We start from the raw sequence: 26265 nt of genomic DNA, 5'->3' as shown, positions 1-26265 counted from the left end.
CTAATTGTACATTTTACAAAGGACGAACAGTGCATCTTTGTATTGTACTAATGGTAGTACTAATTGTACATACAAAAAAAAACACGCTTTCTCGAGAACTTTCTGCCTACATCTGCCAAAATTCTAACCCTAATTTCTCGCCTCCTTCCTAAATTCGCAGCATTCTCTCAACTCTGCCTTCTACTTCGCACCTCTTCAATGGCGAATCCATCTGCTCCTTAGTTTATCTTCTTTGTCTGCGCACTTTAACTCTCTCTCTCCAGCTTTGCTGAACGTCTCTGCTTGTTTCCGACGCGCCGCGCAACTAATTGTTCATCGTTTAACTTTCTATCCTCCTAGGTAAAGTGGCTCTGTTCTGTCACCTGTTTCTTCTATTTCTTACCTCTTCAATGGCCAATTCATCTGCTGCTTACTGTTTTTTCTTTGTCTATATATATACAGTTATAATCTGTCTCTGAACCTTTGCTTACGATTTTGGTTTCTTTCCAACGACCTGCACAGGTATTTCTTCATGCTTTAAGTCAAATTTACATGTTTCTTCCATCATTTGCTCTTTCTCCCATTCCTAATTCGTCTGCGGTTTGCCTCTTTCTTCGATTCCTAATTTCTCTTCTCTGTACCATAGTACACCATAGTATACTGTAGCTATGTATCTGCTGCAAACTTGTGCTCAATAGTTGCATGTATTTCTCTATTGCACTATCTTCAACATCCACCCGCCACAGACCCTGCTTGCTGATAACAACTTCACATTAAATTTGCCAATATGTACTTCACGTTGCTGATAATTGTTAAAGTCTCTGTTAATTAACGTACATTTGTCTGCCTAAATTTGGCCTGCATATTTACTGATATTGCCGAGACAGAGACGCCTGTCAAAATATACTGTCTTGCAAATATTTCGGACAAGTACATGCATTGTTAGTTGCAAAATTCTATTATAGAAGATGAAATTCTTACATCTTTAGTACTTATTGTGTCTTAATATTCACTGTGCTTCAGACAATGGGAATGTATTACATGGCCTACATTGTTCTGCTTCTGTTAGCTGCTTCAACTCATTCGATGAATAGGTTACACTGTTCGGATGGAATATTTCTGTTCATTCATTGACATTATAGCAACAATACCACCTCAAATTTCCTGCTTAAGCGTATTCTCATTTGTCACCTATGTTGTATCCCTATATGTTCCCTATTCAGACCTTTTATATGTGCTTGCTTTCTTGTGCCTCAATACTTGTCCACACAAATGCATACTCAAAACGCCCGCAACATATTTCCTCTAATATAATTACTCACTCCTTTAATTTGTCCCATATGTTGTTCTAACTTATTTCATATTCAATTGCCTTACATTCAATATTCCTAACTGCTCACTTTATTTGCCAGCAGATTGCCTCCTATTGAACCAGACAAATACCAGTGATATACAACAGCCTGCTGGGTTTGCACCAGCCTCTTCATTATCACCGCCTTAGAAAGCTTCATTCAAATGCTGGCCCAAACCATATATGCATGTTAGCCACTCCAGCAGATTGACAGACATCCCTGCTGTGATCACAGGTACCTTTTTTCCCTCCCCCATGATCTATACGATTTGATGCACCCAGGAGCTATTGCTGCATATTTTCCTTCAGCTGTAACAAAATCATTTGAAATACACTCATAATTCTTGTGTCACCCAGTTGTCCTACTGAATGCAGTAGGACAGTCTGTCGTAATGGTTACTTCGCTCAATTTTTCATCGTTTATTTGTACTCCTAATTTACTACTTCTCTTCTTCATTTAATTACCGGGGTTTGATCGTCACTTTGCCTTCAGTTCTCTTTTTCCATTTGTCTGTCTTTTAATAAAGGATAGTTACAAAACCGTAAAACCTAATGGTAGCATCAAAACAAAATCAAGCCTTCAAATGATAAAATTCTTCTACAACAGACTCCCGCAGTTAGTAGTATGACACAAACTCTTTCCCATGAAAGCTTAATCCCTTCAACTCCACTGATGTAGCTTCATTTCCACGGCTTCCATAATCAAATTGGTACATCAAACGCTTATAGTAGTGAAATACTCATGTGTATATATCTGCAACTCCAAATGAAAAGACACAGTTAAAAGGAACACACAATTTAATTTGATCATTCAGTGTAACTTCGCTGTCTACTTTTTCTCCGTTCCTCTGCAAATGAATAGAGCAAGTTTAGGACCTTTGTTTATCCTGGCTGTACGTAATGTCTGCTTTCTGCACAATATTTCAGTCATTCCTACCTTCTCCATTTCAATACACGCAATTCTTTATGCTCTTATCTAATAAAGCTATTGACATTCTACAGAAGTCGCTATAACAGTTGTTACTTTATTGGCTGTTTCGTCTATTTACAGGTAATTAATAAATCTGCTGTTTCAGATTGTTCACATCTCTCAAAAACCCCCAGGAAAAAAACCCAGTTCAGGTAACACTGTTTTCCGATTTACATTTGAACAACTAATTTTATCAATGAATCTACCAACTCTTTCTAGCCATTACTATAACATGTCTCATGGCTTACCAAAACATTACCACTATCATATCTCTTACATACGTTGGTCTTGCTACAGAAATCTTATGCGCTGTTCAATCTATATGTTAGCTATTATGAATAGGGAAACTGCAAACTTCGTTACTGACTTTCTTACAATATCATTTTCCTTCTACTGTAGCTGCATTACCTTACTTACATTGCAACATTATGACTACATACACGCTAAATTGCATTCTTCCAATATTCTGTACAGCTATATTCATTCCTCATCCCCTCCATCATGCATTTCCCTAAACCTAAAACACATTTCAACCAGCCAGACCGCGCAGAGCAGTATAGCTTTCTGTAGCCCTACACTTTCACTTCCTTTTACCTGTATCAATAGTCTACTATCAACTGCACCTGCTTCAGAACAAGTTGCTAATACAACTTCAGCTCTTCCTATAGCGACACAATAGTTCTGCCTTTTACTTCCAATAAGATGGAATAATGAATTCTGCATCAACTGATTTTCAAGTTTCCTTATTCCCATATATGTTTTCCTGTTCGGTATAAATAGAACATTGCACTAGCTAAACTTACTAGCTACACTTGTCACTGCAGCTTCACCTAAAACACAAATGCATACAAATATGAACTTCATTTTATCGCATGACTAATTCACACCTGAACTTAAGCTCTGCCTTGCGTGTAAAATGCTTATAACATGAATGCTGAAAAATGCCATATACTCCTTTCAGAATTGACAATAATATGATAAGTTCAACTTCTTCTATGACATTAATATCCAATACAATACCATGTCAAAAACTCCACAGAAATAGCTACAATTAGCTCTCATTCTTGCTCATTTGGCCTACATTTCCTGAAAAAATTAAACATCCATTCTCTCCGTTACCCAAACTGTTTGGCTCACATTAATCATACTTCTTACGCATTTTGTCTATTTCATATGTCAACTGTTCAGCTCTGAAAATCGTCATAACTTCTTCTATTAGTTTGAAAACATTATTTACAATCAAAATATTCTCTAGGCTACACATTCATTCCGGAGACAGAAAACGCATTTCGCTACGCTCACATAGGACGCAGGTAACATACACTTCATGTCATTGAAACATGATTACATTCTTATGTTGACGTACTGCGCTTTTTCCCTTCCAATTGTTTCTTACAAAGGACCTTACATTATTCTATCGCTATTCTTTTCATTCACATTCTTGTTTACCCAAATGGTACATTCCGATATCTTAAATGTACCGTAGTTACATTATACGAGTTTAACATGTTTTATCATATACATGAAAACTGCTAACACATTTTTCCTCCCTGTTTTTAGACCCTGAATATCCTGTCCCATATCGCTCTGCAACTGAAAAGGTATGGTCTTACATCACAACCCCACTCCCTTCTCTATTCTTTCTTTTCCTGGAAAACATTTGTTTTGCATGTATGCCATTTCATCCCACCTCTGTTTCAGTTTAAATCATTTGCTCGTGTGTTCATAGGTTCGGTTCCCTACATGTCATACAGAAACATACACAATTCACCTACACAAGGGTTCCGTCAACAATATCTGCCCGCTGACTAATGTGTCACTATTTTAGCACTTAATCTTATTGACAAGAAACTGAACATAATAGGTCAAGGCTGTACAAACCAAATGCAAAAACATTTACTAATAACACTTTCGTTAGCTACCTATTATTTAGGTTACCTTTGCTGCATTGTTCTGCCCTACATTTGCGTTTCCCAGAAATGAGTTCATTAGCCTATACTTTCAAAACCTGCATCAAAGTACTTTGTTCTAAATTTATATAGTTCGGTGCACATTACAAATTTTTTGCCTTGCTTCCAACAGGGCTGATGAAAATGAGGCTCACAAAAACATTATTTTCATCAATACACAACATTCGTTACATTCAATCTAATAGGAGCTACAACATGTACAAAAAATTCACCTCAACAGGCAACCTTTACAGTAATAGGTCTACTTCTGTGATGACAACTCCATATTGGTTGTGCGGCATAGTATCAGTTTTAATCCTATATTGTCAACTAATTATCATCTACTAATGACTTTATCAATTGTGCATAGCACTTTTACTCCTTCACCTACATTGCTTTCTCGCTTTCCTCCATTGAAATTTTATTGGACCATTTTGTCTTAAAATTAACATATTCACTTTGTTCTTGCAATTAATATAGGTTTGGTTTTTTTTTATGGTCCATTCTATGTATTCTGCCTCCATTACATTACGGTATATTTTTTTATAAACTATCCTGAATTACTTCAAACAGGAATGGAACAAAATAGAGATAATGTGCCTACCCAACAAACAACTTCTGACAAAAATTTACGGCGACGTACTGCATATGCACAAATGTCACAGGAGAGAAAGCAGTCATTTCTATCCCATCTAAGAGCAAAAAGGGCTGAATTAAAAAAAAATAAAAATTCCCAGCAATCAAATTCTATTGTTGCTCTTACAATTACCCCGTCTTCGTTAGCTCCTCAACAAGGTTAGCTCTACATGTTCTTATCTTCCTTCTATCAAAATTACCTTCTAAATATCTCTACCTATAGTTACACACTTGAAATCACCTACTCTTAATATATTTATTTTCCGCCTTTTGTAGTTGCAACTTCCATAGCTACAAATGCACCATCTGCTTCAACTACAACAGAACATACAGTTAGTTGCTCATCTACCTTCAAAGTCGCTCAGTTCACAGATATTACCCCACCTTTTTCCCCTATATTCAAATTTCATAATTACCTAACTATCTGTACAGACTTCCATTTGCTGCAATACATGCAACTTTGTAATAATATCTGTTATTTGCCATGTCCCAATTTATGTGACATTACTTGATAGATTTGTTGCAGTCGATAGATTTATTTTTTTAATTATTGTAATATATTAAAGAGACATATTATATATTATTAATTACTATACTATAAATCACACCTAATATCCAATATATTTATCAAACTACATAAGTGGGCCCCACCACCTTCCACTTAAATACTACATATTATATATTCATTACTATACTATAAATGACTTAAATACTCCATATTATCTGTTACAATATTCTGTATTCTACAGATAATTTTCTAATATATAATGTTTTTCCTTCTGCATAATATTTCCAATATGATCAGAATTGTCCAACATACTAATAACAACTGATCCATCTTTTACAGCAACATAAAGTTTTTGGTATCGATACCTTCAAACTATGAAAATATCTTCTATTACATTGCTTCGTTTTCGTTTGTTGTAAAGTACAATCTTATATCTTCAAAGACAACATATGCTATAATGATTGTACGAACAATTATTCATTCAATCAATTGCACAAATTTTCTATGCATACTTCCATCAAAATCTTCTAATACTTATATAATATTTCTCTTTAGTACATATTGCGCTCATGCTACCAAAACCCTTTTATAGTTTAATACAGCTTCTATTTTTCCCCTTTACATTAGGTTATAAAATATTTAAACAAATCACACATTACTTGAAACAGGAATAGCAGAAAATAGAGATAATGTGCCTACCCCAGAAAAAACTTCTGCTAGAAATTTGTCCCGACGTACTAGATATGCGCAAATGTCACCAAAGAGAAAAGAATTACTTCTATCCCAGCTAAGAGATAAAAGGGATGAATCAAAAAGACAAAACCTCCTTCATCAATCAAATACAACTGCTACTCTTACAGGTACCACTTCTTCAGTCTCTCTTCAGCAATGTTAGCCACGCATATTCTTTTCTTCCTTCTTTTAAATCTGTCTTGTAAATATGTAAAGCTATAGTTACACACTTTAACTAACTACAAACCTTGCAGGTACTTCAACTACAGCACAACATACGGTCAATTGCTCATCTACCTTCGAGCTAGGTCAGTTCAGAAATATTATTTCAACTATTTCCCCTATATTCATTCTTCATAATTGCCTACCTATCTCTACATGTTTGTAATCCTCATACTAGGATCAACATCAGCTACATGTCATGCTGTAGGCAAATTACCTTTAGCACATATTGCAAATAAAGGTATACTTCTTTCAACCTAAATCATTACAAACAATGTCTTCTTTTGCCTTTATATATAACAACTAATTGCTTATTACCTTGCACAAGTAGGAATAAGTTAGAAGTCAATCTACAAAATGATAATTTACTGCCAAAACATTACTTGGTTTTAAAACAAGTTCCAAATTGCAAATTCTGTCTAGCAAAAAGGTTTCAATATGAATCACCTGGTTTCTGTTGTGATAATGGATCAATTAGACTAACTTCTCATACGATGCCTACTGACTTGCATAATTTGTTCTTGGGTGACTCTAAAGAATCTCAACATTTCCGCACTTATAGTAGAGCATACAATAATATGTTTGCCTTCACTTCACTTGGAGTACATTATGATAGAGAATTAGCAAAGAGAAATCGTGGCATCTATACATTTAAGGTCCAAGGACAAATGTATCACTTCATTGATGATTTGATACCCTCAACAGGAAAACCCAAAAATCTACAACTGTATTTCTATGATAATGAAAATGAGCTAACAAATCGAATGACATTAGAAGATAATCTTAATGAGCTCATTGTTACAAAACTCATGGATATACTCAAACTTAATCCTTATTCTACTTTTCTTACATCGTTAACAGTTGTTCCTAATTTATCTGAATTTTACATTGCTCTAAATTCAAGTTCCAATTTAGACCAAAGAACATATAACTTACCAACTACATCTGAAGTAGGAGCAATTTGGATTGAAGATCAATTAAATGATAAAATTCCTACACCACATATTCGAATTTACACTCATAGTAACAAAACCCAGTTGGTCAATTACTATTATGGATGTTATGACCCATTACAATATCCACTATTGTTTCCTTATGGTCAAAATGGCTGGCATTGTGGTATTAAAAAATTCAACAACACATATAGTTATTCCACAAAGCAAATTCCTTCTGAATCTGAGCAACTACCAAGTATAAAAAAAATCAATTGTATTGATACACTCCTTCACATTGAATCTACAGTTTTATCAAAAGGATTTCGAAAAAGGCAGACTGTTTCTTGTCGTGAATATTACTGTTATAAAATTCAAATAAGAGATAAAGAACCAAATGAAACTTTACATTCTGGAAGGCTATTTCAACAATACATAGTTGACCAATATATTAAACTTGAGACACAAAGATTAGATTTTGTTTCTTTTAATCAAGATCTATTTAGAGTTGAAGCCTTTCAAGGAATTATTGATTTATTGAGGCAAGGAGAAAGAGATGCTTCCAATATTGGTAGACAAAAATTCCTTCCTGGTAGTTTCATAGGAGGCCCAAGAGATATGCGTCAGAGATATATGGATGCTATTGCTTTGGTACAACATTTTGGAAAACCAGACATATTTCTGACAATGACTTGTAATCCTTGTTGGCCTGAAATCCAACAACATTTACAGCCAATGGAAGAAGTTCAAAATAGACCTGATTTAGTTAGTAGAGTATTCAAAGCAAAAGTAGAAGAACTTAAAACAGATATTCAAAAAAAGAAGATATTTGGAAAGATTGCAGCTTTTATGTATACCGTTGAGTTTCAAAAACGCGGTCTTCCACATGCCCATTTTCTCATTATACTTATGGATGGATATAAATTGCTCACACCACAATCATATGATAAAATTGTATGCGCTGAATTACCTGATCCTCACATTGATCATGATCTATACAAACTTGTCACCAAGCACATGATCCATGGTCCTTGTGGGTATTTAAATCCTTCAAATTCTTGCATGCAAAAAGAAGGAAAATGTAAGTTCAAATATCCAAAACAACTTAGTCAACAAACAACCAAAGGAAAGAATTCCTATCCTCTTTACAAAAGACAAAAAATGACCAGACCAATCAAAGTTAGAGGACACAACATTGATAATTCGTGGACTATCCCATACAATCCATTTCTACTAAAGAAATTCGCTTGTCATATTAATGTTGAAATATGTTCTGACATTAAGGTTATCAAATACATTTACAAATACATTTGCAAAGGACATGACAAAATTGCATTCATTGTACATAATAATGATACTAATGTAGAAATAGATGAAATCAAAGAATACCAATCTGCCAGATGGGTTTCTCCTCCAGAAGCTGTGTGGCGTTTGTTCGCTTTTTCAATAAGTGAAATGACTCCAACTGTTTTCCAGTTGCAATTGCATCTTGATGGACAACAATTTGTTTCTTTCAAAAAGAACCAAACTGTCGATCAAATAATAAACAATCCAATCATAAAAAAAACCATGTTAACAGAATTTTTTCTTATGAACAAAACTAATAACGATGCTATAAATTTTAATTTACTGTATAAAGAGTTTCCCCAACACTTTGTATGGTCATCATCGTACAAAATATGGTCACGTCGAAAACAACGCCTTACTATTGGACGTATTGTAACGTGTCATCCAACCGAAGGAGAAAGATATTATCTGAGGTTGCTTCTAATGAACACAAGAGGGCCAAAATCGTACGAAGATCTACGTACAATCGACAGAAAATGCTACAGTACATTTCGAGAAGCTGCAGAAAAAAAAGGCTTATTACATTGTGATAACAACTTATTTGACTGTATGTCTGAAGCTGTAAGCAATCAAATGCCTTATAGTTTAAGAAGATTATTTGCAACATTATTAGTTTACTGTAATCCTGGTAACCCACAAGATCTTTGGAAAAAATATGAACACTCTATGTCAGAAGATTTTAAAATCATTTCAACTATTACCAAAAATGATATCCGCCAATTAGTTTTAAATCATATCAATGAAGTTTTACTTTCAATGGGACATAACATAAACGAATTCAAAGATATATTTGGAAATGTTAGTTTTTCTAAAACAACTAATGAGGCCAAAGAAATTTATTTTGAAAGAAATATAATAGTCTCTGAAAAAGATATACATCTACAAAACAAATTAAATCTTCAACAAAAAAGGGCATATGACATAATTCTTGAAAGAGTATATTCCAATAAATCAGGAGCTTTTTTCATTGATGGTCCTGGTGGAACAGGAAAAACTTTCCTTTATCGAGCTTTATTGGCTGCTATCAGAACAAAAGGATGCATAGCTTTAGCAACTGCAACTTCTGGTGTTGCAGCTTCAATACTTCCAGGAGGACGAACGGCTCATTCACGTTTCAAAATTCCTATTGACATTGATGAAAATTTCACTTGCAATATTAGTAAACAAAGTTCTTTAGCGACTCTAATTCAAGATTCAAAGTTGATTGTTTGGGATGAAGTCTCAATGGCCAAAAAAAACACCATTGAAGCTCTTGATACACTTTTACAAGATCTTATGAATACAAAAACAATTTTTGGTGGAAAAGTTGTAGTTTTTGGGGGAGACTTTAGACAAACACTTCCTGTAGTTCGTAATGGGAAAAAAGAAGACTTTATTGCTCAAAGTTTATTATACTCCCATATTTGGAATCATCTCGAAAAATTGTGCTTATCTGAAAACATGCGTGCAAAAAAAGATCCAGCAATTTTGGGCATATTTAATGAGAATTGGAAATGGACAAGAAAAAACTAACAACTGCAACAAAATTCAAATTCCCAAAAATTTTGTCATTCCCTTTACACATGAAATAGAATCTTTGAATCTTTTGTTTAATGTAACTTATCCTGATTTCCGTACATTCTATTCTAATCCATCTTTTATAACTTCCCGTATTATTTTGACACAAAAAATGATTTTGTTCATGAAATAAATGACATGCTTATACATAGATTTCCCGATGATGCTACAGTCTATACAGCTATTGATGAAACAATAGAACCAAATGATCAGTGCCAATTTGAAGATTTCTTGCACACCTTACATCCTGCTAACTTACCTCCTTATAAATTAACTTTGAAAAAAATTGTCCAGTTATATTATTAAGAAACTTAAATCCTACTGAAGGTTTATGCAATGGTACACGATTAATATGTCATGATTTTAAGTCACATGTTATCAGTGCTACTATTTGCAGTGGTGATTTTAAAAATAAACATGTCTTTATTCCAAAGATACCATTATTGGCATCACAAGATGAGAAGCTACCAGTTCCCTTTAAAAGAACACAATTTCCAATAAGGTTATGTTTTGCTATGACTATAAACAAAGCTCAAGGTCAAACATTAGATTTTGTGGGAATATATTTGCGTGAACCAGTTTTTTCGCATGGACAACTTTATGTTGCTTTATCTCGACCAAAATGTTCAGACAATGTCAAGATATTAATACGACCGCCTACAGCAGAGGACACAAATGATCATTCTACATATAATGTAGTTTACAATGAGATTATTCGAAAAGCATTCTCATAATACATTTCAAAACAACAAATGTAACAACTAACCACGCTCATGCTACACAGTCTTCAATTACAGATCAATTTACCTCAATTGGGTTTTTTAAACATAAATACCAATTAATACTTTCTATTACTTTGTTCTTAATTTCACTTCCATTTACATCTCATAATTTCAAGGTCCAACTAATTTCACAACTATACATTTCTTTGCTTTTGCTGTATTTTCCTCATGAGTTTATTTCATCTATGTTCTAACTTGCTTTTACCCTTCGCCCATTGTTTTTGCTTGTAGTTTTTATTTCATACCTGCAACGATCTGCTCAGCATACAAATCACCGTCAAATTCATTAGCAATTTTGCTATTGGAGGAACACTACATTCAGTTCATCTATATCTGAACATTAAGCTTTAAAACACAATAATTGTTGATGACAACAGGTACCCCCACATCGTAATTCCTTTTTATTCTTTCTCCTCAATCTTTGTTCTTGTTCTTTTTTGTTCTTCAGTGCATCTGTGAAAATATCATTTACTGCCTATATTTACTGCTCCCATGCATTACATCTTCATTGTCTTTCAGCTTATCAATTTTTGCATGTAAATCTGTTGCAACACTCTTTTTTGCCATCTCTTTCTCAATTGAACAATTCTTCACTTAATTCTTTATACTTTTATTATGCAATAAAACAACTCCCTCTTTCTCTTGTTATTATTACCTTACCCTTATTTAGAAGTGCCACTTACAAAGGACCAACACTGCAGGTGCTCATTGTACTAAAGGCACTACTAACTATTCAGCAAAACACCACATGATATAGTAGTACAAATAGCGGTCTAAAGTCTGCCTTTCAGCCTTTAAGCCCAATTTTATTGCCTATACTCATTCAAATCCATGTTTCCCACTTGCCTTCCACATTAGAATTGCACTGCAGAGAACCCTCAATTGCTTCAAACTATTGCAACGATGGTTGCCATATTGACACTTCAAAGCTTAACCCTCACTTTTCTTCATCAACGTCTGCCGTTAACCCATTATTTGGTCAAAATTCTCTTACATTTAATGTTTTTGGCTGTTAATTTTGTTCATCTTTTCCAATGTTTAATATTACATCAGCGTTTTCATGGGTTTATAAGTACGATTACTGTATTGGTGCTGCTTAGTCTGTGCAAATATTATTACCTTCTTTAACTTTGTCTCCAAGCATCAATTTTTATTTAATATTTATGAATATTTAACCTGCGTAATTGTTCACATTTTTGGTACTTTCAATATTCTGATATTACAGACAGATTTCACATAGTATAACTTACATTCTTCATAAATGGAGATAAATATTACATGAATAGCACATCAAATAACAACAGCCACAATCCTTATTTAAGTGATTTACCATCTTTGTCAATCTATATAAGGGGCCATTTACATGTACCTTACATACATGCTTCTACACTTACGAACATCTAAGTACATGGATGTATATAAACAATTTACAGTTGTAACATAGTTTTAGTGTCAAATTGGAGAAACATTTGCCTTCAAATTGTTCTTTAATTCACATAAAGTAGTAATTCCCTTCTCTCAATAGATACATGTTTTCTGCATTCCCATTAATCATCTGTACTATTTTTCATGTCCATAAAATACATTTAAACATTCAACCTTATTCACTCTCTTTGACTGGCAATTTTTGGAGAACTAACTCTACAAATGTTTCTGACTTTCTTCAATTACTCAGTATACTATTTGGCTGCAATAGAAATTCATGTTAAGCTTCTGTCATCTACTTTTCTTTGCTACGAATATCTCATTGTTCAAATTTCAAATGTAGAATGAAAGCACTCATCTTGTGTTGTAGCTAACATGCTTTCTTCTATTTAGAGTGCGAGCATGCCGTGGTCATTATGAAGGCTTTCTCTTCAGTCTGGAAACTATCTCACGCACTTTCTCAATGTAAGTGTTTCCAACTGATGTAAAGAAAAATTCTCCGTTTTACGCTTTTTTGCGTCTGTTTACTTCAGTTGGATTTCAACTTAATGTTTCTCTTCCTATACCTTGTTGTGCATTTCTCCACAGTTTGGTTTTTTCTTGTTTGTACATTTCAGGAGATTCAATATCGAATATAAACGCTAATATCTGCTTACATGTAATCATTTATTAGTAATGCATATGAGCTTCTACGGAAGATAAGGGATACAAATGTGCTAGCTCTAACCAATGTTCTAACTTGCTTTTATCCTTGGTCCATTGTTACTACATCCACATGCTATCTAACTTCTTTTCTTCCACCATTATGTGTTACAAGAAAACACCCAAACTGATTTTTTACTTCCAACATCAAAACTTGTAATGAGTGCCTGTCATTTGCCTGACAATTAGTCATAACTCTAATAAGAACATTTGTGTAAATAGCAGTAGAAATTTTTTTCCTGAGAGTAAAGCAACACAAGAGTCTAAGGTTGTTCAAACGACCTAATTCTTCTCTCTGGTTCAACCTCTGTTTCTTTTTTGACAATAAATTTGGTTCATACACATGAATCATAAATTCTTTCATTCGTTAGCCATTTTATGTAGGTGCATAAATTTATAATATAGTATGCATAAAAGTCACTTAAAAACTAACAGTAATCACTTAAAAACTACTGTTAGTACTTAAAAAAAACTTTATTCTTTTCTGTTTATCTACATCTCTGTCAACCTTTGCTGAAGATTTCACTTTGTATCCAACGACCTGCGCAAGTTCCTCTTCATGGTAGCAACATTTCAATGACAACTCCATCTCTTCTTTATTCTTTGCTGTTTCTCTGCAACGTTTAAATCTGTCTCTCAACCTTTGGTCAAGATTTCTGTTTCTCTCGGACAACCTGCGCAGGTAATTCTTCATGGTTTAAGCGACCCTAAGTTTTGTCCCTCTCAACTCTTCTTTCTACTTGTCAACTCTTTAATGGCAAATCCATCTCTTCTTCTGTTTTTTCAGTTTGTCTCCACCCTTTACATTTCTCTCTGAACGTTTGCTGAACATTTCAGTTTCTATCAAATGACCTGTACAGGTACTTATTCATCTTTTAGCCAAAATTTCAATGGCAAATCCATATGTTCATTACTATTTTATGCTTCCCTACAGCTTTTAAATCTGTTTCTCAAACTTTGTTCAACATTTTTCTTTCTGTACAACGCCCTACGGACGTACTTGTTCAGCGCTTCAACAAAATTCACATGTTTTCTCCATCATTTGCTCTTTCTCCAATTCCTACATTCTCTTTTCTTTAGCTCTTTCTGTCATTCCTAATTTTCCTCCTGTACACCATATTAGGCCATATTATACCATATATGTGTGCTACAAGCTTCAACTAAATAATTGCATCTATTTGTCTATTACACTATATTCACCATCAAACCACCACAACCCCTCAAAACCGTAAAATTGGCTTTCACACTTTCACTCATTCAAAACTTAAGCTTTCAAGGGTTTCTCCATTTCTCTTTTCCCTATTCTTTACGCTTTCCATTCCTTCAACAGTTGTCCAAACAAATTCATTGCCAAAAGGAAAAACAGAGTTTCTCAGGTAATATAAGTAATGATTCATTTCATTTGTTCCATGTGTACTTCTAAATTATTTCTTATTGAATTTGCGGAAATTCACTATTCCTAAATAATTATGTTCTCCCGCAACAGATTCCCTGTAGGTCACCCATAAAAATAGCAGTCACACACAACAGCCCTCTGGGTCTGCACCACCCTGTTCATTATCACCACCTTAGAGGGATTCATTCAACTGCTCACCCAAACCTTATATAGACGCTAACCAGTCCACGAGATTGAGAGATATCCCACAAGCTATTCTCTCATATTTTACTTCACCTGTTCACTCCAGTAACAAAATCTCTCATAATGGTAGTAAGATCAACTTTGGGGAATTTCTTTGTGCTCCTAATTTACTACTTCTCTTATTTATTTATTTACCAATGTTTGCACATCACTTTTCCTTCAACTCTTTTAATTACTGGTTCAGCTTTCTTGTATTTCCTGTTATTCCGGATACTCCAAAGTATAAATGCCTATTGAAAATCATTACCTCATACAAATATTTCATGTTATATAATTGATGATTCATTTCAGCTGTTCCATATGTCGTTCTAACTTATTTCATATTGAATTTCATGCAATTCAATATTCCTAAATAATAACTCGATTTTTCAGCAAATTGCCTGCAACTGAACAGTACAAATCCTGCTGATACAAAACAGGCTGCACAATCTGCAGCAACTTCTTCATTATCAGCACCTTATAGGGATTACTTCAACTACCCACACAGACCATATATACAGGCTACCCCATCCACAAGATTCACAGACATCTGACACCTCCTCATAGGTACATTATATGTTTTCTCCCATGGTCCATACAATTTTATTGATGCAACAGCTATTCTGTCATACTTTAGTTCAGTTGTAACAAAAACATTTCAAACATATTCACAATTGTTATCTTACCCATTTGTACTATTCAGTCCAGGAAGAAACTCTCTTATAATGCTACTACAACCAACTTATAATACTTTATTTCTACTGCTAATTTACTACTTCTCTTATTGCATTACTTTCCACTCTTCGCACATCACTTTTTGTTCAACTCCTTCAATTACCATTTCAAGTTTCTCCAAATTCCTGTTTTTCTTTAGTTGGTTTTCTTTCCGTCCACTTTGTAGCTCTTCTATTCTTCAATAAGGACAGAAAACTTCTACAAAGTTAGAAAGTTTTATGCTATCTTCAAATGCAAACTAAAATAATTTATTTCTTTTTCCTGCAGATTACAGATCTCATATCTAAATTCAGCTTTTCCTCATAAAGAATTCTGTTTGGTTGAAAGACTTCTAATGGACCACCAGAGGCACTTCTCCACAAATATTAAAAATCTTAACAGAGATTGTGATTCTCTAAACAGTCAGTCAGATTTAGCAGAGATGCTCTTCTTGAATATCTCCATCAGCACCAGAAGCTTTACTATTCACTTCTACAACATCATCATCCTTCGCTTCCAAAGCTTCTAGCATTTTTTAGATCACTTAGACATCGACAATACCATTTTTAGTTGTTTCTTCCTCCTTAAGTGATACTCTACTTTCTAGCTCTTTCAACTTTTCTAAATACAACTTAGCTCTTCCCTGAACTTGATCCTTCTCATTTTTTAGCTCCTCATTTTTCCTTTGCATATCCTTCAATCAATTATCCATCAATTGAAGTGATATGTAAAGCAAAAATGAGGAGATAAAAAATGAAGAAGCTAAAGTTGAGGCAAAAGTAAAGATGTATTTGCAAAAGTTCAAATTGTTGGAAAGTATGGTCTCACTTCAACAAGAACAAGCTGCTAAAAGTCGTGCTATCAATGTCTCATTGATCCAAAAAATGGTACAAGATTTCAAAGCCGAGGACAATGACATTGTACAAGTGAAGACTAAAGCTTCTGTTGATGATGGGAGATGTTCAAGAAAAACAATTGTCACCAGCTATGCCTTCATTAGTTAATTCAGCTGCAAATGGAAATGGAAAATAACAGATAAAGGTATTATTATGCTTATATCTGTCTTGTTCACGTTTTTTTTACAGTTATGTACTAAATTTGTCTATGCTCATCAATCTCATTTAAACACTTACAGTTATTGACTGATGGTTTTTGTGCTATGCTTAAGCTTAACTTATGTATGCATGCATTTTGAAATTTTTGCTTGCGTTTGGACCTAAACCTAACTCCTAATTAATTCAGCTGCAAATGGAAAGGGAAATGGCAGTGGCAAATCAATAGATGAAGCTACTATTATGCTTATATCTGTCTTATTCAGGTTTTTTTTACATTTATCTACTCAATTTCTCTATGCTCATCAACTTCAGTTAAGGACTTACAGTTATTGACTCATGTTTTGGGTGCTATGCTTAAGTTTTACTTATCTATGCATGCATTTTGTCATTTTTGATTGCCTTTGGACCTAAACCTAACTCCTAAGTATTTATCTGCAACTCCAAATGTGCTAAACACTGATATGGTAATTGCATCCACTGGATATGCTTTGTCTTCCTTTGTTTTCAATTTCAAAATCTACAATTAACATGCTCACATGACTGTACCTACAGACAGTCATAATATGCACTTCATTTGTACAAAAATAAATCTGCTTAATTGTGCTAATGTCCACACATTGCATCCCATGCCTTCTCATTCTGTGCTCACAATATGAATCCTTTCTCTATCTTAATTGACCAACATATTTGCTTTTATATGTTGCATACTATATCAACAGAAGAATCCAACGCTCTTCATTATGTATGAAATTTATTATTCTTCTTTTAACAAACTTTATCAACCATACTTCATTGCAGCTTCACCTTAATGGAAGAGCATAGGGTATTTACATTGTATCACATAACATTAATTCAAAGGTAAACACAAACTACCCTTTTAAATTGCTCTCTCAACCTGTTAAAATCATTGTATTAGCTTCACATATTTGGGAATTACAATTGTCAAATTCTTAGTGGTCAAAAGGCAGCAAATGAACTTAGCTACAAAGACAAAATAGAAGGTACTTTTTACCTCCATCTACTTTAGTCACAACCTTACTTCTCAAGCTAACTTAGTAGCTATACAATAAATGCCCTTCCTTCTGTCTCACTTCATTCTCCAATCATATGAATGCAATTTCACAGCCAAAGCACATATTATCATGCACTCCTGCTCATGTGCTCTACTGCAGAACAAGCCCACACAAACAACGACCATTTATATCAACAATGTGATGAATTAACTAATACTCTACATCATTCCACCAGCACAGATACAGTCTGAACACTAACTTAGGTAACTTTGTCATTTCCATCAAAACTACATACTCTTTTTCTCTTAAGCATGTTCTGTGTAAATTTACAGTTCAACTTTGCTGAAAAATTAATCGTGTATGTTTGCTTGCAAGTTCATTTATTTGCTTTACAAATATATATAAAGGTTTACCAACTTTGTTCCACTTAGTATACATAGTTCTACCGGTAATCATATAACCTCAAATCATTCACATTTTAAGTCCCTCATAATGTGAAATACAAATTTATGAATTTCCCCTACTGTAGGAGAAACCTAGAAGGAATATCATGGAAGTTTCACATGTGCTAAAGGAAAAGGCAAAGGCATTGAAAATATTCTTTACTCGAAGGTATATAATATCTAATCTTCCATGAATTTTTCGCACACTGTCATGTTATATATTTCAAGTATTTACTTTGCTTATAATTTAACACTATAGTATACATGTTCATTGTAAACACTACCTTTGTCTAAGTCATGCTTTCCTTAGTCCAACAAAATGAATTAATTGCTTACACCTATATGTTTAAGGATACTTATGTAAATACAAAATAAAGTAATGCCACTTCTATTTTGCCTTTTCATTTTCCACACGATTTAAACATTATAACAACTGCTACCTCTCTTCAGCTGACGCCTATTTGATAGCTCTATTGCACCTACCACCTGATGTTTGTTTCTTCCTCTACATCTGTGAATATGCAAAGCTTCTTTCAACTTGATCGATCTTCCACGCTAACAAAGGTATCCCGCCTGCCTTTGCTCGGCTCATTTTCCTCTCTTTCCTGGACAATTAGTTGGATCTCTACTTGTTCTGTTGTAGTTCTAATCAAAGTAAATGACTTCTCAATTATAGACAGTGCAACCAATGACATAGACATATTATAAAATCAGCAAGTCAAAGCAATTGTTGTGATGACAAAAGTCTGTAGCTTCTTAGAAATAAATTGCCTACTAAGTTCATCTCCTTTCACATAAGCAAATGTCAATGTATATTTCATCATTCTCTTCTACTCTCTATATTCATTTCAAGCGGAACAAAAGGGCTCTTATGAAATGTAATTATACCTAAATGGCTTACAGGATATAAAAGCAATGCCCTCTACTCAAATCAATGCAATATACTCTAGCACTTTTATTGATCAATCAATCTTTTTGTTAGTTGCCTTAGTATTCATTTGCGGTATATATGTCATGTCAAAGTAGACGAAAACTCCAATGTATGTCTTGCAGTATATATGTCATGTCAAACACTCTTCTTTGTCCAGGTCCTCTACACTAAACAGACAGTAAACTTTCGAAATTATCCAAACATCCAACAACTTTACCCAATGTATTAACCACATATATGCTTCATCCTCACACACCGCTGCTATTTACGTCTTTAGTGCATATATGCCTTTTAATATATGCTCTACTGTTGCTAAGCTACCATTTCACCTTTTGGTTAATTACAATGGTCTCAAAAATGCAATCTTCATTTTAATCTTCGGTTCTCCATAGTTTTAACTAATACACTACATACTTGGTACACCTTATGTAGGATTTTCCAACTCACACTTCTTCACCTGGTGAAATAAACAAGAAACTTCTGACTGACAAACGTAAGTTTCTGTATTTTCCTGCTCTATACTTTTTTCACCTCTGTTACTCTTCTGTTGTATTCTTCACTGTACATTGTGCTATGTTATTCTGTGTTACATGACCCTAACTGAACACAAAGATACTACCTTCAACAAAATAACTTCACTAAATAGTTGCCCTCATCTGTCTGTCTCTGTGTGCTTCTCAACTTATTACACATTGAAATGTATTTCACTTTTACGGAGATGCATTATCTACCTTTAGGATAACAGTTCCTACATTCAATTTTACAGTACAAAGAAAATGGTAATCCTATACTATTTTTGCTACCATGGTAACCAGATGACACATTATTTCAGCTGTCTGTCTGCGTATATACATATGTATATATATATATATATACACACATATATATACATATATACATATAAATATACACATATATATATGTGTGTATATGTATGTATATGTATATATATGTCCATATATATATATATATATATATATATATAGAGAGAGAGAGAGAGAGAGAGAAAGAGAGAGAGAGACACAGACAGACAGTATGTAAATACAGATAGATATATACATAGACAAATAAAAAAATTTATTTTCTTATGTCAAAAGAACAATTAAACTACAACTGTCTACTTAAAAATTGATGCAATTTTCATTCCCAATGAAATAATGCCAAAAATAAAACAAACAAAAAAAAAAGGTAGTCAAAGGTAATGATTTTGTCTCTTCTTTGACAACCAAATGTACTGTTTTTTGATCTTTTTTGGCACAATTTCATTGGCAACCAACAGTCCATCACTTTGTAAGAAGACACATGTCATTTTTGGCTCCTTTATAATTTGTATTTTTCCTAAATAAATATAAATAACAAATTATTAGATATTAGATAAGGGTAATATATAGATATTATTTATATACTATAGATAAGGCTAAGTTAATACATATATTTATATTTATATATATATATATATATATATTAGCCTTATATATATAATTATTACTCATACAACACAAATTGAATAGCCTTTCATTGAAGATAAAAATTTTTGCTCCCTTTCTCAGGTATTATTTCTTCCCTTTTCATCTTTTCTGTCTTCTCCTTTTGAAATTTTCTTCCAGATTCTGCTTCTCACCAAAATTGAAATAAAATATATTAAAATTACATTTATTAGGTGGACGTCAATTACTAAGCTATTACAGTTCTGCTGATATTGCAAATGTAAAACACAAAGTAATAGCCTCCCTTATCAGTTTGATCTTTCGTGGCTCATATTTAATGCTTTCAATACTATTAAATCTTTCATAGATAGATATACCATTAGCCCAGCAGTATGTTTTTAAATGCATGCCCAACATGATCAAAATATCTGCACCATAACTGTTTTCTGTTGTCTTTTTTTGGTTTATTCAAATAGTAACATCAAAATTGATTTTCTATGCAAAAAAAGGAAACATTTTCGGTAAAACTAAATGCTGCCTTGGGATATAAATGTGCAAAATTAGGTCTCTTCTACAAACTGCATCTTCCATCATACTAAGTCATACATAAGCCATCACATACTGCCTTCACTAAAGTTTTTCATATTGCTTTTCCCAAATGCACAGTTGTTCGACTCAAATTTCAGAGATAATTATTACTGTTTTAATTTACTGCAACATTTACTGCCCCTGTAACAGATCCTCTGTGAAAAAATTAATGTCCAACCATACTTCGGACATTAATAATGCCTGCTAACTGATTTACTGTCTTCACTCTACTTCTACTGTAACAACACTCCTGTTTTCCTTTTCATTTGTTCTTCATTTTGGTTTTTTTTGGAACATACAAACATTATTATTCTTGCACTCAAACAAGTAATAACACACAAATAGTTAGCAGATGAAGATAGCAGCAACAATAAATACTGTCATACATGCTTTGTCATCCTTCATGCATTTCTACTTTATCTTTGCTTTTTGTCCTAAGTCGTTTTTCCAACAGTTTGTTAGTACTTCATTATTACATCAAAAGCACCTTGACGCAGCTAGAAGCTGTATTTTTCCCCACAGTGTCCCCTACTTTCCATTCATTTTTTCCTTCTGTCTGAAGACATGAAACAGTCTTGCATATCCCTAATTTAATCAGGCCTCTTCATAAAATCAGAACAACGCACCTACAGTGACTTACTATTCCTGTTGTCCTGCAGGTACTACTATTTGGTTAACTATATTTCTTCCAACCATGGTACTAAGAGTGAACATCGACCAAATAGAACCAGCAACACGAGATTGGATTTGCAAAATTCAAATTATCGAAATAGGACGGCCACGAGAAAGCCTTGACAAGAAATGTACATTCCAAAATTTAATTTTGGAAGATGAAGAGGTTAGCTCATTATTACATTTTGTGTTATCACTATTACTCTTTTGCTCTCAACTTAATTCATCTGAAATTTCTATCACTGTTACTTTCAGCAATGCCAAATTAAAGCCGTTATGTACAGTGACGAAATCAAGCAGTATGCAGCTACACTTAAACTCCTGAATACCTACCTGATCTCTACTGCAAAAGTTAAACTGTCCACAGCTTCATACGGCAAGCCTATACATAAATTCTACTGGATACTTGACAAAGAAACAGTAATTGAACAAATCAAAGCATCTCATGCAGTTGAAAAGGCACTTCCTCTGCCAACCAAGCTCAATATCACCAGCTTTGACCGCATTCCTCATCTGATGGTTGATTCTACTGCAGAAATAGGTACATCCTTTGTACTAGCTATTATCAAATTGAAATGTACCTCTTTACTGCTGCAGTAGAGTTGCATCGTTTCATTATGTCTTATATACGCAGATATACTAGCAATCGTTCTTCGTTGTGGTCCTCAAAAAAATGCCGGTCGCAGTCATCATAGGTGTCGCGAAATTACCCTTTGTGACAATCAGTAAGTATCACATTTCACATTACACTTTCCCAGTTTCAGCAAATATTTTGACTAAAGAACCAGCTTCTGTATTTTTCTATTGACATCATCACTTACCGTCTAACCATTATCATATTACTTACTCTTCTCTATTTATGTTCTGGCACTCTCAGGCGAAATCAGTTTCTCTTCACTCTATGGGAGGATTTTGGAGAAATAGAAGGACATGAAATTGCCTCAAAAATTGCAACAGAGGCAGATCTGCTTGTCATCTTAGGAAGAAGTATAGGAATCTCTACTTATCAAGGTACATATACGGTGACCTTCTTACCAACATCATTTCATTGGCTCACGAAATAATACACAACCTCTGTTATACAGGGTTATCACTGCAAACTAGGTACAACTCCACAGTACGTGTGAATCCAAATTACCCACAGGCACTGGCACTCCTCAACTGGTACTGACATTTCATATTTACTCTACAGCTTTACTCTGCATCTAAACAACCTACTAAACATATTATTTGCTCTAACAATAGGGCAAAAGAAAACAAAACACTGCTGTTGCATTCTCCATCTGAGAAAACCTCAACAAGCTCATCTATCACTCCGATGATAGTCACTCCTGCTGGCCAACAACTTATCTCTATTGCAAAAATCTCATCAGCACCTTCTGTAAGTCATACTTGAACCTCCTCATTTCAGAGTATTCTCAGTCATTTTCCCATTCTGTAGCTTCGCCTAAATAATGAAAATTTACCGCAGATGGGACTGTTGTATGTTGAGGCAGAGATGGCCATATTAGATGAGTTCCAAGACTTTTGTGTGCTTGAATGCTCAGGATGCAAACAGAAGAAGCGGACAAAGGATAGAAAGGATTTTGAATGTCCAAAATGCAATCGGACAACATCATTAGTACCTCGGTGCTGTACTTTTTTTACTTCTACACTACACTTTCGGCCAAATATAGTACATTATACCCATATTTGAAACTTCCCTTCATTTCAGATGTAGCTTCCAAATTGATCTTATTGACAATACTGCTACAACCACAGCATCTATCTCTGCTGAATTAGGAGAAAACTTACTGTCCATGACAGCAGAAGACATATTTGACATGACTTACACTAAGGTTATCTCTCATTCCAACTAGCTACTTGTATAGACTTATTGTCATAATACCATATATCTTCAACACAAACAGTTTGCCCCGTATGCTTTGTTCTAAACTGTTTATTCTAACTTATTTCATTTACAGCGACAATCATTGTCTCTTCATCATGTCCATGAGATGCTGTCAAACAAAACGTTCGAAATTCAGCTAAGGAAGTCATCTTGGAGCAGCTCAAATACCACAAATGCAACTTTGTCCATTCTTTCCTACAAGGAAAACAACATACTCCACACAGCACTACTGATAGGACTTGTAAGAAGATAAAGCCTTTGGAAATAACTGAGGTAGAAGTGATGCCAACAAGTGCTGCAGCTGGTCCTTCTAATGCACCGGCAAAATTTGAACCACCCACACCTACCAAAAAGGTGTAAAAGGTTAGTCTACATCTCCCTTTCAGAGCAAACTATAGTTCAGACTGATTATTACTTCCACATAATTACATTTATTTCAGAAAATACTGCTACAACTCTCTACTTTTACCTGTAATTTACTTTCTTTTATACACGTATCCACATACTTCCTCTAAAACATTGTAAGCATCATACCTATGTTATCCTCCTGCTTTTACAGTTGCTCTTACATGATTCAAAATTGTCAACTTCGTTTTGCTCATATCTGACATAACATTCTACAGTCTCCCATTAACTCAGCGTTAAAACCCTTCTATCCATGTTCATATCCATGTATTAATTATTATCACATAACATTCCTCTCATGTTTACTGTTGGCTACACTTATTTGAGTTACAACACCTGTCCAATTTCCTTACTTCGCAGTTAGCACCAGCTCTTTCGCACACTAACAAAAATTTTTTACTCCTTCCTACTTCTACTCCTTGCAACACCTCACCTCACATCCAATGAAACTGCCTTCCAACTATAAAATCCGTTGTTATGCTTTTGACATTTTATTGTGAACAATGTTGTTCACATTCATATAAATCCCACTCAAAGAAATCCTTATGTCCGCTGTGTCTTTTCCCTAGCATAAAACTCTACTCTCCGTTAGCTCTTACGTTATTGTTTGCCATTTCACCGTGCAATATCAGCCTATTTACATGCTTGCCTGCATAACTTGCACTGCATACATTGTTTTCTCTTTTACTTTCTCTACTTTGTCATTATGTCATAGACTATAATACAGAGTTATCAATAGGAACAATAGGAACAACATTTCCTCTACTAGCTAAACTCATTCAGCGTACACTATTAGGCCAATCAGACACAAATTCAACAGCAAATCTATCAATTTTCTGCTAATTTCATCGTTTACTTTCTCTCTGTTCCCTATATTACAATTGCTTTGCTATCTGTTGGCATATTTGCAGTTTCTAACATACTTTAAACTGCCTAATTACAGGAACTCCGTCACACCCTTTTGTCACTTTTGCTTATGCTGGGGACAATATAATGAATCATTGTCCCTATGCTCTGGTCTTTTGCAGCAGCAACATTACCTGTGGACAGGCAAACTGCTGGGTCCTCTAAATATGCTAGACAATGACATGCTAATATTATATGCAAAAACTGCAACATGTACTATATTATTTTGGTTATATTACATTAGTTAGTATGTACAAATCGTTGAACTCAACATCATAGTTGTGTCTATTGTACATATTCTAAATAGTTCTAATAGTACATAATATACTAGATCATATTATCTATCCTCTACAAATGCCCAATATTGTTACTACCATAATATTTTTACTATTGGGCCCGTGCTTGGCACGGGCCTCCCAACACTAGTATATTAGAAGAGAGAGTTTGAGGCAGCGTCATGTCAGTTTTTTGACATTAAGTGAAAAGTGTGAGGGTATAATTGTCTATAAAGCATTTTATAAGATAAAGTTTGCCTGAAAAGGCTGTCTTTTGTGCTTTGATATTTGCACAATATTAATGACTTAAGAAACGTACCTTCTTTTCTATAAAAGTTATGGAAAATGCCCTACACTAAAGTGACAGTAAATATAGTGGGACCCATTGTATAATGCCTATACTATATAAATAGATGTGGGTCCCGTTGGCCAGTTTTTGTACAAGAAAATATTCAAGTGGAGAAAATTATTAACTAACGTGTAGAACTCGAACATTTTGCGGTAATTAGTATTGTTTAGTGTTAATAAAATTAATATTAAACTGTCATATATTGTATAATTTTGCTCAATGTTTATTATATTTGAGAAAATGAAGGATATTTTTTATTTTTTTTGCAGATGTTACACATGAATCTCGGAAGTATATCAAAGATCAAGTAGCAATGTCCTCTCTCATTTCTGTTGGACTAAACTGATCCTAAATATTTTTAACTAATGCCGAGATTTTATTTGTAGTACTTAATATTTTTATTTTCGAATTAAATTTCTCATTGCCTATTACTATGATTCATGAGTCAAAAATTTAATGTGTTTGTGTGTCTTCCACATCATCAAAATATTTATAGTCATAAGACGATCGATGAAAATTTTATGAGTCACGGTCACATTTTTTGAAGATACAAATGAAATTATCGAAAGAAGAATTCTCCACGATGAAGAGTTCCCTAGCTGGAAGGCTTTGCACCGAAAATGAATCAATGAAATAGTAGATTCTTAATAACAGTAAGGATCCAACGCTTATTGAAGAATAGTTCAATTGTTTTTTTACACTCTCTTTATTCTATATTAACTGAATTTGTGAGACAACGCATATTTATTAAAAAAATAAATTGAAGGACATAATTTAAACCATAATTTTCAATATTATCTTTTGTAAATCATAAACATAACTTTGTAAGTAGTGCAATTTATCTCTTAAAAAATATCAAACTCCATTAAAGAAAAGAGCAAATATG

General features: G+C 33.8%; 2 protein-coding genes across 21 annotated transcripts; both read left to right on the top strand.

Moving 5' to 3' along the window:
• The first annotated feature begins 51 nt into the window (after nucleotides 1-51).
• On the top strand, nucleotides 52-25106 carry LOC102578577 (replication protein A 70 kDa DNA-binding subunit B-like). Of its 20 annotated transcripts, none has more exons than XM_015313849.1 (32): nucleotides 52-339; nucleotides 442-501; nucleotides 1395-1565; nucleotides 2382-2452; nucleotides 3556-3613; nucleotides 3861-3901; nucleotides 4823-5044; nucleotides 5162-5217; nucleotides 6062-6253; nucleotides 6380-6433; nucleotides 6526-6588; nucleotides 11197-11342; nucleotides 12784-12855; nucleotides 15104-15277; nucleotides 15713-16465; nucleotides 16667-16742; nucleotides 17278-17337; nucleotides 17434-17480; nucleotides 17605-17755; nucleotides 18022-18104; nucleotides 18386-18499; nucleotides 19299-19359; nucleotides 21541-21719; nucleotides 21809-22094; nucleotides 22188-22278; nucleotides 22431-22564; nucleotides 22639-22717; nucleotides 22799-22934; nucleotides 23025-23182; nucleotides 23274-23391; nucleotides 23518-23807; nucleotides 24793-25106. In XM_015313849.1, exons 21-31 carry the CDS (start codon nucleotides 18425-18427, stop codon nucleotides 23695-23697), a joined length of 1497 nt encoding a protein of 498 aa, XP_015169335.1. In that variant the 5' UTR covers nucleotides 52-339; nucleotides 442-501; nucleotides 1395-1565; nucleotides 2382-2452; nucleotides 3556-3613; nucleotides 3861-3901; nucleotides 4823-5044; nucleotides 5162-5217; nucleotides 6062-6253; nucleotides 6380-6433; nucleotides 6526-6588; nucleotides 11197-11342; nucleotides 12784-12855; nucleotides 15104-15277; nucleotides 15713-16465; nucleotides 16667-16742; nucleotides 17278-17337; nucleotides 17434-17480; nucleotides 17605-17755; nucleotides 18022-18104; nucleotides 18386-18424; the 3' UTR covers nucleotides 23698-23807; nucleotides 24793-25106. The 20 variants fall into 20 exon arrangements, with proteins under 20 accessions (XP_015169335.1, XP_015169327.1, XP_015169319.1 ...); XM_015313841.1 differs by having other exon boundaries at nucleotides 53-339; nucleotides 17278-17302; nucleotides 17396-17480; nucleotides 17652-17755; nucleotides 23268-23391; XM_015313833.1 differs by having other exon boundaries at nucleotides 53-339; nucleotides 17278-17302; nucleotides 17396-17480; nucleotides 23268-23391.
• LOC107062781 (uncharacterized) lies at nucleotides 4825-10138 on the top strand. Its single transcript, XM_015313826.1, has 5 exons — nucleotides 4825-5044; nucleotides 6062-6283; nucleotides 6380-6433; nucleotides 6526-6588; nucleotides 6771-10138. Exons 1-5 carry the CDS (start codon nucleotides 4825-4827, stop codon nucleotides 10136-10138), a joined length of 3927 nt encoding a protein of 1308 aa, XP_015169312.1.
• Nucleotides 25107-26265: the final 1159 nt, after the last annotated feature.

Source organism: Solanum tuberosum, unplaced genomic scaffold (assembly GCF_000226075.1).
Source record: "Solanum tuberosum cultivar DM 1-3 516 R44 unplaced genomic scaffold, SolTub_3.0 scf00269, whole genome shotgun sequence".
In the NCBI taxonomy this organism is placed as follows: domain Eukaryota; kingdom Viridiplantae; phylum Streptophyta; class Magnoliopsida; order Solanales; family Solanaceae; genus Solanum; species Solanum tuberosum.
Note: the sequence above shows the minus strand (reverse complement) of the source record. Positions and strands in the feature narration are given on the sequence as shown.